This window comes from Cryptosporidium bovis (genome assembly GCF_009768925.1).
Source record: "Cryptosporidium bovis isolate 45015 chromosome Unknown contig_1, whole genome shotgun sequence".
Lineage (NCBI taxonomy): Eukaryota > Apicomplexa > Conoidasida > Eucoccidiorida > Cryptosporidiidae > Cryptosporidium > Cryptosporidium bovis.
This window is the reverse complement of record NW_027125030.1, coordinates 474,425-487,338: the sequence shown is the minus strand read 5'-3', so window position 1 is coordinate 487,338 and position 12,914 is coordinate 474,425. Positions and strand designations below refer to the sequence as shown.

The following is a 12,914-nucleotide window of genomic DNA, read 5'->3' as shown; positions in this document are numbered from 1 at the left end:
CTAAAAGTCGGTATTTAGGTCAAATTTCTGGTCATCTTGATTAACCATAACACCTGCCATTTGATATTCACCAACTCTTTTCTCAAAAAAGTTGGTTTTACCTTGAACTGAGATAAGATCCATCCAGTCAAACGGATTAGGTGAATTATATATTTTAGGTACTCCTAAGGCAAAAAGTAGTCTGTCGGCAACAAATTCAATATACTGAGCCATAAGTCTGGAATTCATACCAATAAGATCAACAGGAAGAGAATCACAAATAAATTTCCGTTCAACATCAACAGCTTCAGAAATTATCTCTTGAACTCTCAAAATTGGAAGTTTATATTTCAATGAGTTGTAAACAAGGCACCCAAAATCAGCATGAAGGCCTTCGTCTCTGCTTATCAGTTCATTAGAAAATGTTAGACCAGGCATAAGACCCCTTTTTTTAAGCCAGAAGATTGCACAAAAACTACCAGAAAACAATATACCTTCGACAGCTGAAAAACCAACAATTCTCTCTGCAAATGATCTCTCATTATTCATCCATTTAATTGCCCATTCTGCTTTTTTCTTAACAGCCTCTACATGTGTAATAGCCTCAAATAACATCTGTCTTTCCTTTATATCAGTTATATATTGGTCAATTAACAGTGAGTATGTTTCATTGTGTATTTGTTCAATTGCCATTTGGAAGGCATAGTACATTCTTGCTTCTGGTATCTGTATTTCCTTCAAAAAATTAACTGCTAGATTCTCCATTACTATACCATCACTTGCTGCAAAAAAAGCAAGTACATACTTAATAAAATGCTTTTCGGGGTCTTTAAGTGACTCCCAGTCTCTAACGTCTTGAGATAAGTCTATTTCTTCCGTTACCCAAAAAGAAGCTTCTGCTTTTTTGTACATTGACCATATTTCTTTGATAAACTCTTCCTTCCCTGTTCGATCGTTGCAAAGTATTGCTTCTTCGTTTTGCTTACTTTTTGACTCCCTAACTTCTTCATTTATCCTCTCCTCTTCTTCCTTCGATAATTTTAGTATATTATCTTTACTCTTTTCCATATTCAATGCAAAACCAAGTCAATCTTTCCCTAATAATTAATGCAAGAAAGTTATAATTTTATATATACTATATCTGTATTAAACAATTTTTGTGTTCAACACTTTCCTATTTGACTTTTTTAAAGATTAGTCAGAAATTTCGTGTATAAAATGAACAAATATGTATCTATTGTTTCTTCACTATTTCAAATACAACAAACTAACAACGTTTTATTTCACAACAAACTGAAACATTAAATTGTTCATTAAATTATAGTGGCTTTCAACTTCCTATTCCACTTTTACTTGCCTTTTCAACTGGTTTAAAGGCTTTGTTTCAAGAAAAGGGCAGGCACCTCTTACCTACCTACATACACTCGGCGGCAACATGTGGGGTTATGCTATATTTTCAAATGTACATATTCGGAGAGCAAATAAGTATTTAAACCAGTTAATATAGTTAATTGGTTTATAATAGACAAAATTATATTTAACTGTGTCTCAAAAATAATAAAGCTGTTATTTGTATCAAGTACACTTAAGTAGATATATTACCAGTAAATGAATTAGGAAAAAAATAAAGATAATATAACTTGTGTTTTTTTATGTAAAATTGAACATAGACAAAGCAATAGTATTCTGTTTTGAAATTTTGATGAAAATAGAAAACTTTCGACAAAAATGACAGTGGATTTGCTAGAGCAACAGAAAGAAGAGTTAGTGTTACAGGAAAATCCATATAGGTGGATACTGTTTCCAATAAAGTACACACGTCTTTGGAATTTGTACAAAAAATACGAAGTTGCATTTTGGACGGCCGAACTTATACCAATATATGATGACAAAAAGTCAATAACTAAGATAAACAGAAAGTTACTTAACTACATGGAGTTGTTGTTCTCAAGCCGTATATATATTCACAACACTAGTTTGGATACAGTAATATTATCATGTGAATTATTAGAACAAGTACAGGTACCTGAAGCAAGAGGTTATTTTTCATTTTCGATGTGTATGGAAAATATATACAAAGAATTTCTTATGAACTATAACGAGATAATACGCCAAAACAATGAGAAAAGTGATGAAAATGGAGAAAGACAGGATAAGTTAACATATGATAAGGAATTAGAGAACAAAATAAATAATAATGAACATTTTAAGAAAACAAAGGAGTTCATTGGTGCTTTTCTGGATAAGAATACATTATTTTCTGAGAAACTTATTTATTATTCAATACTCAAGAAAATATTTTCATGTGGTTTGCATTTAATTCGTTTCTCTTTTTCAATAAACAATGAATCTGGAGATACTCTAGCACAGTTATGTGAGGGTTTGGATAGAATTAGAAGGGATGAGCAATACCAAGTGGAGTTCTGTTTGAACATTGCAAAATCAATGAAAACTAAACCAAGCAACGAAAAGATGATAACGTTGCTTGAAGAGGCAGTTACTATTGAAAAAGATTTCATTTTTTCAATTATCGATCCGGATACTATTGGTATTGAAAGAGAGGATATAGTTGCTTATCTGCTCTACTCTGCTGATGAGATATTGACAGATTTGAAATATCCAAGACAATTTAATGTATCTAATCCATTTGCTAATATTTTTAATGATCTCCCCGCACCTTCTCAGGAAGAAGCAATCGCGAGACAAACACTTACACAAACCCTTAAAGCTGCGCACTACAGAACATATCAAGAAATATCTAACTCTAATCAATTCTCAACTTCGCAAGACTTCTAACAGTCATGGCATAAAATCTCACTTGACGAATTAAATGCCATAAGTACCTCTATTGGTTTTAGGAGACTATAGTTTGCTCAAAATAGTAGTGCATCAACTGTAACATTAATATAGTAGATATTGTTACATATTTACGGGACTACCTAATTTAATCTGTCAATATGGTATATAAGATGCGTTTTCAACTTTCTTTCTTATTTTGTCACAGTTGTATTAATGTAAATTTATTCTTCCTTTTGCTATAAAAGATAACTTTCGTTGACAGTATTTGGGGACGTCCATTTAAAGTTTTAAATGTAATAGATTTTAATATTTATGTGTGGATTCATTGGTAAATATGTATATCTAGGTATACATATGTTTATCTATTTACCTGAATATTGATTTGTCCCTAATAAAACTGGTGTAATGCGAACAAAAATGGCCATGTAGGGAATGTGGAAATTCCGTGTGTATTTGAATATATTATTAAATGATAATTACAATACTGAGACTATTCTTATTCTATCTAAAGTTATTTAACCATATAAAAATAGTGTAAATAATAATACATTAATATATCTTTCTTACTTTACGCCGTTGATCTTGTATTGAATTGAATTAAAATACAGCTCTTAGTTTCTGGGAACTATCGTGTTTATCGCCTTTTCCTTGTTCAATACTGCCATTATTATCATCATTATATTCATTTCTTGATTCTTCTAGAAATCTGAATCCTTGAGACTCCGTTGTAGTTGTGGTGGTAGTAGTTGTAGTAGTTGTGGTAGTGGTGGTGGTGGTAGTAGTAGTAGTAGTGGTGGTAGTAGTTGTAGTAGTTGTGGTAGTTGTAGTAGTTGTGGTAGTTGTAGTAGTACTGGTGGTAGTTGTGCTAGTCAAAAATTTTCCGGTGAACTTATCAAACATAAAACCATTGTTAGGAGAGTTTTGGTTTTGTGGTAAGCCAAAATCATCATTCCCTTTAAGTATTCCAAATGCTGAGAAAAATGGATTGTCATCTTTGTCAACACCTACCAATCTGTAGTCGAAAGAATAAGGCAAAGGTTCTAATGGTGTTCCAAAGGCAAATTCTGGCAATACATCGTCATAAGTAACAACAGAAAAGAATAAAACCGTTAATAAACCAACAGGATTCATATTTAGTTTGAAGGATGGATAGCTTAGACCTCTTCCTAAAAGTATCAATCCGCCGTCTTCTTGTCTTCCAACAACCTTAACTATTGCACAAACATTAGAATTCTCAGTCTTAGAAAAGAAAGGACGTTCAGTGTACATTTCTGGACGACACACCTCATTTTTATCAACCATATAATCCAATATCAATGACTCTGAATTATCTTGATGTTCAGTGGAAGACATGGCACAGTATGAAGGTAGTGTTCCCAAAGACATAACTGAGGGTATTGTAAAACGGCCTTTAACTATATTGTAACCTATAGTCACTTCATCTTGTCCTCTATTGCATAATCCCTTAGCTGCAAATTTTCCACCCCACAATTGGTCTACCTTTCTCATATTGTTTTCTCTGCCATCCATTAGTAATTCCAACATAGTCCCATACATCATTCCTGTAGGTATTCTTTCTGGTTTAACACCTGATTCTAATATGCACATTAAATCACGATGATTTTGTATTAAATCATCTGTACTTGTAATATTGTATATTGTTCCCTCCTCACAATGTCCGTCTCTTGAAAATGGTAAATTTATATAGTTACCCCTTCCACTAATATTGTTATTGTTATTATTGGAATCGCTTATCAAACCATTGCCACCAAATATTGGCTGTAGTCCCGGAAGTATGAATGATTTTGTTTCTAATTTAGTGTCATCTGTACTTGTTGAAAACGCTCCAACAGAATTTGAATTACTCGCACCTAAATTTATATTTCTATCACCTAACGCTCTTCTGCTACCAAGTACGGGATCTACAACTCTTTTTTGTATCATTTGTGCCCTATTTCTAATGTTATCAACACCTGCAACACTATTTTGTTGTGGTATCGATACTGGTGGTATAGCAAATACATTTACTATGCTACTTATTGCAATTAAATTTGCCATTATTACTTGCGTTATTAATCTCATCCAATAAATGCTCCTCATCTTTTGTATGCTTATTTAGTATTTCAAAAATCTAAAGTAAATTAAATATATGTCTTTTCCGTTAATATTTATTCAATGAAATATAGCTTCTTGTAAAGCAACTAGAATGTTTCTGTATTAAATTAATAAATTAAAAAAACTAAAAAAATGATCAAGGAAAATGTATAAAAAATATTAAATAATACGAATAAAATATAATGTATTAAAAAACTGAATGTCAATTCTGACAATTAAAACAATAACTAATATATAAATTTTTCAAATTAGATCATGTTTTATATTCTCGGTACCCCATATCTAATATAAAAATATATTTCCATTTCATATTTAAGCTATGCATAATCTTATTAATATAGGCATTTAATATATAAATATAATAATATCAAACTTTATTCCCTTTATATTTATGTGCTTTTATTTCCACTTTAGCCGAGTTTCACTCCGGAAAAGTGATACTGTAAGCTCTTATTATACTAATTACTTACAAATAGTGCATGCATGTATATATTTATGTGGGAATTATTTTGTATTTGAAAGAATACATGGTATAATTTTCTGTACATTCTAGATAAAATGAGTGTGAAAGTGTTAAACTCAGACAATTTTAAGATAGTACGTCTGAATTAGTTTATTTTCATTGAACAGCAGAAAGCTTTTCCTTAGTGGCTTTGGTGAAAGAATAAAGTCAAGATAGTATAGCGGGAAAATAGGTAATTCAAAACTGGCTAAAGTAACAGGGAGAAAGAAAAAACAACTTTTGGAATGAATAACGAGAAAAAGTAAAATAATAAAACAAAGACCAAGTTATTTTGGTCTGCAATTCAATAAATAGTTTTTTTTGATGCTAAGGAGTCGGAAACAGCTCACTCATTGAGAGACGCAGTATTTGTGTAAGGGAATTGATTGATATAACATTAAGAGCATTAATATTGAGTAGATAATGGACAAGTACAAATTCATTCCATATAAAAAAGTGGAAAATGTGCTTTACAGATTATATGTTTATCCATTCTTGGTAATTTATTTGGCACAGATTTCAGTATTAGTGTCTAAAATATTGAGTATAAGCGAAACAATATCACTAACTGACATTCTAAACTTTGTCGTCTATGTGATAAAATATGTGTTAACATTGAATGTTAGCAATAACTATGAGGATGCAAACAACATTATAAATGGTACACTACATGATACAAGTACTACAGTGAATAATACTTTTGCATTTGATGTAGGCACGGACAGCCATATAATGAGCGATGAATTAAAACTAATAATGGAAAACATCCCTTTAAAATACGTAATAGGAATATTAATAACTTTTTTATTGAACATATTTATATTTTTGATGACAATTTGGAATTTAAATTTTAAATGTAGTTTCTGTTACAAAAGAGTAATTAAAAAAGACAAGCTAGGTCTAGAAGGAGTAAGCCATATATTAGTAAAGAGTAAAAAATATGCAACAAGGCTTTGTCCCTTAATTTACATTACTTGTGTAGAGATTTCTGATAATGTAGAGAAAAAATTAAAGAAATTATGTTTTAAATCATTAAATATATCAAAATTGAACAATTTTTTTGTAGTTCAAATAAATTCTATGGAGTACGAAAAAAGAAAGAACGAGATTGAGAGTATCATTAAAAGTGTAAATAAAAACGAGAAAATAATTTGGTTCAAGCAGATATCCTACGAGAAGAAGACATTTATATACAATGATATCAATGATGAAGACAGTGAAAGTGTTAGGTTAATAAAGAGTCATGGAAATATTGGATTTTGTAAATTAAAATATCCGATTGATTTGAAGTTAAAGGAATATGTTGATCAAATACTTGTTAAAGGTGGTCTATGCAATAAGGACATTAAAACAAACAATATATACGGAATAAATAATTATGAGATACCCACTGAAAAGTTTTTTGATTTGTTCTTTGAACAAATAGTGTCACCTTTTTTTTTATTTCAAATATTCTGTGTACTATTATGGATACTCGACGAATATTGGCAAATGAGTTTGTTTACGCTATTTATGTTATGTACATTGGAGGCTCAAATGGTCTTAAGGAGAATAAAAGAATCCGAAGAACTTAAAAAAATGAGGAGGCCTCAGTGCAGTATATTAGTTTGCAGAGACAAGGAATGGAAATATGTCACGACAGATAGTTTGCTTCCAGGAGACATATTTGCAATATCACCAAATTGTCTTCATGATGATAACAAAAATAGCGACAACTTAGAAAATGACGTAACATGCATATCTCCTTGCGATTTTTTGTTGTTATCTGGAAACATAACTGTAAATGAAGCAATGCTAACAGGAGAGTGTACTCCGAAAATGAAGGTGTCTGTGAATATAAATAAGGATGATAATGAATATGAAAACTTTAGCATTGATAAATATAAAAATCATGTAATATTTGCAGGCACGAATATAATATTATCTAGATCAACAGCGAATGAAAAAGATGCACTGTATCTCCAAACGAAAAAAATATCAAATGAATATACTAAGAATTTGAATACAAGATTAAACTGCATTACAGATAAAGAGCGTTTTTCATATATGAAATACGACAAAAGTGATATGATATGCATAGGATATGTATTAAAAACAGGATTTAATACATATCAAGGAAAATTAATAAGGACAATATCCTCTTCAAATGAAAAAATAAGTTCAAACAGCATTGAATCGCTTTTGTTCTTAACATTGTTGATTATATGTTCATTAATTGCTTCCTCATATATATTATATTATGGTTTATATGACAACTCCAGAAATAAATTTAAGTTAATAATATCTTGCATTCACATCATAACTTCAGTGATTCCTCCAGAATTTCCAATTACCCTCTCAATAGCAGTTACAATGACAGTAGTTCAATTAACTAAAAAAAGGATATATTGTACAGAGCCATTTAGAATTCCGTATTCTGGAAAGCTAAACATCTGTGCTTTTGATAAAACTGGAACCTTAACAAGCGATAAAATGAATTTACATGGACTTTTTGGTCTATCAATGAAAGATGATAAGGGGGGAAATAGTTTAAGTACTTATTCATCAATAATATTCGATGAAAATAACGTAGAAAGTATACCTTTTTTGTCAGATATAGTCATGGGTTGTTGCAATGGTTTATCTTTAAATGGTACTAGTATCATGGGAGATCCAATGGAAAAGTTAATAAACAAAACTTCTTCTTGGAGAGTAAACAGGAATGAGAATGTTTACTACTCAAAACTATACAATTCTCACTTCAATATATTGAAAAGATTTCCATTTTCCCCAGAAAACCAAAGAATGTCGGTGATAGGCGAAGCTAATATATCTGTCAATAATATTAATAATGTAAATAACAATACAAGAAAGTATTCTAACGAATTAACAGTACCTAATTCAAATAAATGCGGTTTGGTCTTGTCAAAAGGCAGTCCGGAGGTAATGGTGAATTACTTTGATAAGCAAAATCTCGATATTGACAAATATAAGAAAACAGTACATGAATGTACTAAAGATGGATATAGAATACTTGCGTTGGGTGCAAAATATATAGATATAGACAAAATGAACAAGAATAGAGATTACTACGAGAGCAATTTGGTTTTTTGTGGTTTTTTGGCATTGTACTGTCCCATTAAGAAGCACTCTAAAGATGTGATAGAAGAACTAAACAATAGTGGACACCGTTCCATAATGATTACGGGTGACAATATCTTGACTGCATTTCATGTTGCGAAAAAGGTATCTATAACAGACAAAAGTGATATGGTTATTTTATCCAAATGTGATAACATAAACGTTGAAAGTTTAAGCCAAGACTGCAAGAACAACTATGTTTGGAAGTACTCAAACGGGGATTTATATTCGGAATTGAGGAGCGAGTGCGACGAGGAGTTTAAAATTCAGCTTGAAAAAATAAATAATAGTTACTGTATTGGTATGAATGGCAAGGTTTTTCAAGATCTTACTCAAAACAATAATATTGATAGTAATAAAATAATAGTCCACAATATATTTGGGTACTGCAAGATATATGCGAGAATGTCTCCAAAAGATAAACAAAATTTGATTAACATCTATAATAATATGGGGAACACAACTCTTATGTGTGGAGACGGTACAAATGATGTTGGTGCACTAAAGCATTCAAATGTTGGAATATCTTTATTGCCAAATCAAATCGATAAAGAAAAAAATGTTAGAAAAAATAAAAGTGTTTATGATATAAAAAAGGAGATAGAGGAAAGAATAAGAAAAGGTGAACAATTTTCTAAATTACAAATTCAAAAAGAATTACTTAAAGAATTGCAAAATATGGATGACGTTCCAAAGGTAAAATTAGGGGATGCATCTATAGCCTCCCCATTTACATATAAGGGTGACTCTCCCAACTGTATAATTAAACTAGTGAGATATGGAAGATCCACTTTAACAAATTTGCTGCTCATGTATAAATTAATGGGTTTAAACAGCATTGTATCTGCGTTTTCAATGAGTGTATTGGCCTATGATGGTGTAAAATTTGGCGATTTCCAAACTACAGTAGAATCAATAATAATGAGTGGTTTATTCTTCTTGATACTTCGAAATAAACCACTTAAGAAATTGGTTATAAATAAACCACCAAATAGTATATTTAATCCATTTGTATTTTTATCGTTTATATTTCAAGCAGTTCTACATTTGTTTATTATATATTATGGTTGGAGACTAACTGGGAGTTACATACCGAATGATGGAGATACCAAAAACATAGACGGTCCTTTTGAGCCTAATATAGTTAATACAACAATGTATTATTTATACACTGCCTGTCATTTGTCTTGTTTTTTGTCAAATGCAAATGGATATCCATTTACTACGCATATATTAAATAATAAATATTTAATATATATTTCAACAATCGTTATTGCATTCCTATTCGTAACAATACTTGGGTTGTTTCCAAGTATAAACAGTTTATTTTCGCTTGTATTATATGAAGACAGTTATCTTAAACTCTCGATATTGCTTTTGGTATTTGTTGATATGGTCGGTACTTATTTGGTTAACTATGCACTAAATAGCATATATCTCTCTAAAAACGCAAAGAAAATGACTGAAAAGTTAAATACGAAAAGCGCTCCTTAGTTTACTTTTTCAATATCATCAACAAAATTAATAGATTTATCTAGGAAAGACAACTTCGGTGCAACAGAATGAATAAAATAACATCAAAGCTGAAATTCTGTAAGTCAAGGTAAATAGGGGAATGGAGTAATAAAATAAACAAAGTAAAAGCTAACAATAACATCAATAATTATTATTAGTAATATCAATTTACACTAGATTGCAAAGATATTAATTGAATTGAGCATTAATAAATTAATGTCTCGAATTAGAATTAGATTGGTAATTACTACTAGTAAGTTTATTATTGGAAGTAGTAGTTTTCCCATTGTATCTACTTGTGTTGTGGGTTGAAGAGTTATGTTGTAATTGTTTCCATTTCTCAATTGGAACTTCGATTCCACCTAAATACAAACCGTTTGCCAAAAGAGTTCTGCAAGATACTTCAGAATCAAGTTCAAGTATTCCCCATTGCTTTCCCGATACCTTTGCTCTTTCAATATCAATTATGTAACCACCTCCATGCATCTTAAGCTGTATTTGTACAGCATCCCTAATTTGTTCGTCGGATATGTTGTTAGGAATTGAGTGAACGAATATTTTGCGCTTATTTTTAACCTCCTTTTGATAACTTGTATTTTTCTTAGATTGATTACTTTGTTGTGTGGCAATCGAGGTCCTGTTTTTGCCATTATCACTGGATGCTGGTATTGCATATCCTTTTACTTTTGAATTGGCCACTCTAACGCCGTTTCCCATTAATTTTCCAGCATAACTTGTAACCTCGTATTTTAATTTCGTTTCTGAACTATTAAAAGCATTATTATCACTATTGTTTTTACCTTCAACAGAAGGCTTATTGTCAACAACGTTGTTTTTGTTTAAACTCTTTAATATTGCTTCTGACGGCGACTCTTTCTCACCCTTGAGTTCTGGGCTGTTGGTTTCAATTAAATTATTGCCGTCTTTGTTGGATAATCCACCATTTCTGTTTATGTTTGTCGTGATTATATTCGACTGCTGCAACTCTTTAATAGAATTACTAACTTGCGAAGAACTCAATTCACCCCCGTTAATATTAGACTTCTTAAACGCTACCATTCCTGACACAGCGCCTCCAATACTTGAATGTTCAACATCATTCAATTTTTTAGAGTATTGAGAGTTTTCCAACAATGGAAGTTTAGAATCTAAAAATATCAGACAGTCATTTCTAATAAAATACCATCTTGGTCTTATTTCAGTAAGTAAAAAACTTTGCACAAAACCTCTACCTATGTTCTCACCACCATCGTTCACATACATTCTTCCCTTTGCCATGATACAAAGTGAATTATTTATAGACTTTGAACACTCAAGCACTTCAACATATGTAGTGCAGTTCTTTAACTCAAGTAAATCTATTGCTGAGCGAATCCTTTCTTTTGTTTCAGCTCTTAACACAGACTGTGGCACAGACAAACTGTCCATTAGTAAATCTCCACGATTTCCCACCCATGTTAAACATCCTGAATCATGATATAGCTCATATAATGTAGATGGATCCTTCTTTAAACGACTATAATACTCTGTGACAAAAAAATCCGCTATTTTTGCTGCATTACAAACGTTACTATTACTTTCTGACATTATAAACGCTTAAATAATATTCTAACTAAATATGCAATAAGCCGTATGCCTTAAAATTAAATCAAGATTAATAGTAAAACAAAAAATAAATAAAATTATTTATTCTTATTCTAATTTTTTATTTATTTATTAACGATTATTTTGGTTTATTATTCTTTTGAATACTTCAACTATATTTATTATATAGACGCGAAACTAGTCTTGGCGGCAAAGGACCAGGTAACCTAATTATCATTTTTAATCTTTTATTTAGGAAAAATGAACGCAATGTATTTGAGAATAAATTTTATGAAATGGGAATTTTTAGGAGGAAGGACTCTCAGTGGGCATCATTGTCTGTGTCTGAATACACTCTTCACACCTAAACTCATACACTTTATCTCTTTGTTTCAGTGTTCAATATCAAAGTAAGGTAAAGAAATAATGTATAGCTACGATTACGCACATTACAAAGATTGCATTATAGAGTGGTAAGATAACAGAAAGAAATTTATCCGATCTTTTCTTAATTGTCTAGTATTCTTTTTATTTCCTCAGTAACCTCTTTAGGAGACAAATTAGCATCTACTCTTTTCAGTATCCCCATCTTCTCATAATATTCAACCAATGGACTTGTTTGTTTGTGGAATATATCTAGTCTAACCTTAACTGACTCAGGATTGTCATCCTCTCTCTGAATAAGTGGTTCTCCAGTAACATCATCAAAGCCATCTTTCTTTGGGGGGTTAAACTTAATATGATACGTCCTACCGGAAGAAGGATGAATTCTTCTACCCGTTATTCTTTCTATTATCTCGCTGTCGTCAATAACTAAGTATATTACACATGTCAAATTATCTTGTCTTTCCTTGAGTATATCCAAAAGACCATCTGCCTGGGGAATAGTTCTAGGGAATCCGTCTAAAATAAATCCGTTTAAACATATTCCAGAGTCAAACTTATCTTTAACTAAACCTAATACTATGTCATCACCAACTATATTTCCAGAACTAATTATACTTTTGGCTTCAAGCCCTATTTTCGTTTCCATTTTAATTGCTTCTCGCAACATATCACCTGTGGACAAATGTGCCAAGTTATATTCTTTTTTAATGAACTCACATTGCGTTCCTTTTCCGCTTCCAGGTGCTCCTATTATAATTAAATTATGTTTTTTTTGAGAAGACATATTCAATATGAATACTTGCAAACTATATTATTAATTTGAAAATATAGGCCTAAAAAAAGTCTGTAGATTCTAAAGTATAAAATGAAGTATCTTGCAAATTTTGTTGAGAAATTAACAACAAATTAAGTA

The 12,914-nt window shown here is 30.9% G+C and overlaps 6 protein-coding genes across 6 annotated transcripts; 2 read left to right on the top strand and 4 right to left on the bottom strand.

The window, feature by feature from the left end:
* Positions 1-1,047, bottom strand: FG379_000098 (uncharacterized protein; the record flags this gene model as incomplete). Its single annotated transcript, XM_067326643.1, has 1 exon — positions 1-1,047. One exon carries the CDS (start codon positions 1,045-1,047, stop codon positions 1-3), a length of 1,047 nt encoding a protein of 348 aa, XP_067183052.1.
* A 660-nt stretch (positions 1,048-1,707) lies between these two features.
* Positions 1,708-2,775, top strand: FG379_000097 (ribonucleotide reductase small subunit; the record flags this gene model as incomplete). Its single annotated transcript, XM_067326642.1, has 1 exon — positions 1,708-2,775. One exon carries the CDS (start codon positions 1,708-1,710, stop codon positions 2,773-2,775), a length of 1,068 nt encoding a protein of 355 aa, XP_067183051.1.
* Positions 2,776-3,375: 600 nt separating this feature from the next.
* On the bottom strand, positions 3,376-4,836 carry FG379_000096 (uncharacterized protein; the record flags this gene model as incomplete). The annotated part of the gene is made up of 1 exon (XM_067326641.1): positions 3,376-4,836. One exon carries the CDS (start codon positions 4,834-4,836, stop codon positions 3,376-3,378), a length of 1,461 nt encoding a protein of 486 aa, XP_067183050.1.
* A 982-nt stretch (positions 4,837-5,818) lies between these two features.
* FG379_000095 (uncharacterized protein) lies at positions 5,819-10,009 on the top strand (the record flags this gene model as incomplete). The annotated part of the gene is made up of 1 exon (XM_067326640.1): positions 5,819-10,009. The coding sequence occupies one exon, from the start codon at positions 5,819-5,821 to the stop codon at positions 10,007-10,009; it is 4,191 nt and encodes a 1,396-aa protein (XP_067183049.1).
* A 234-nt stretch (positions 10,010-10,243) lies between these two features.
* On the bottom strand, positions 10,244-11,617 carry FG379_000094 (uncharacterized protein; the record flags this gene model as incomplete). Its single annotated transcript, XM_067326639.1, has 1 exon — positions 10,244-11,617. The coding sequence occupies one exon, from the start codon at positions 11,615-11,617 to the stop codon at positions 10,244-10,246; it is 1,374 nt and encodes a 457-aa protein (XP_067183048.1).
* Positions 11,618-12,122: 505 nt separating this feature from the next.
* Positions 12,123-12,785, bottom strand: FG379_000093 (type 2 adenylate kinase; the record flags this gene model as incomplete). The annotated part of the gene is made up of 1 exon (XM_067326638.1): positions 12,123-12,785. The coding sequence occupies one exon, from the start codon at positions 12,783-12,785 to the stop codon at positions 12,123-12,125; it is 663 nt and encodes a 220-aa protein (XP_067183047.1).
* Positions 12,786-12,914: the final 129 nt, after the last annotated feature.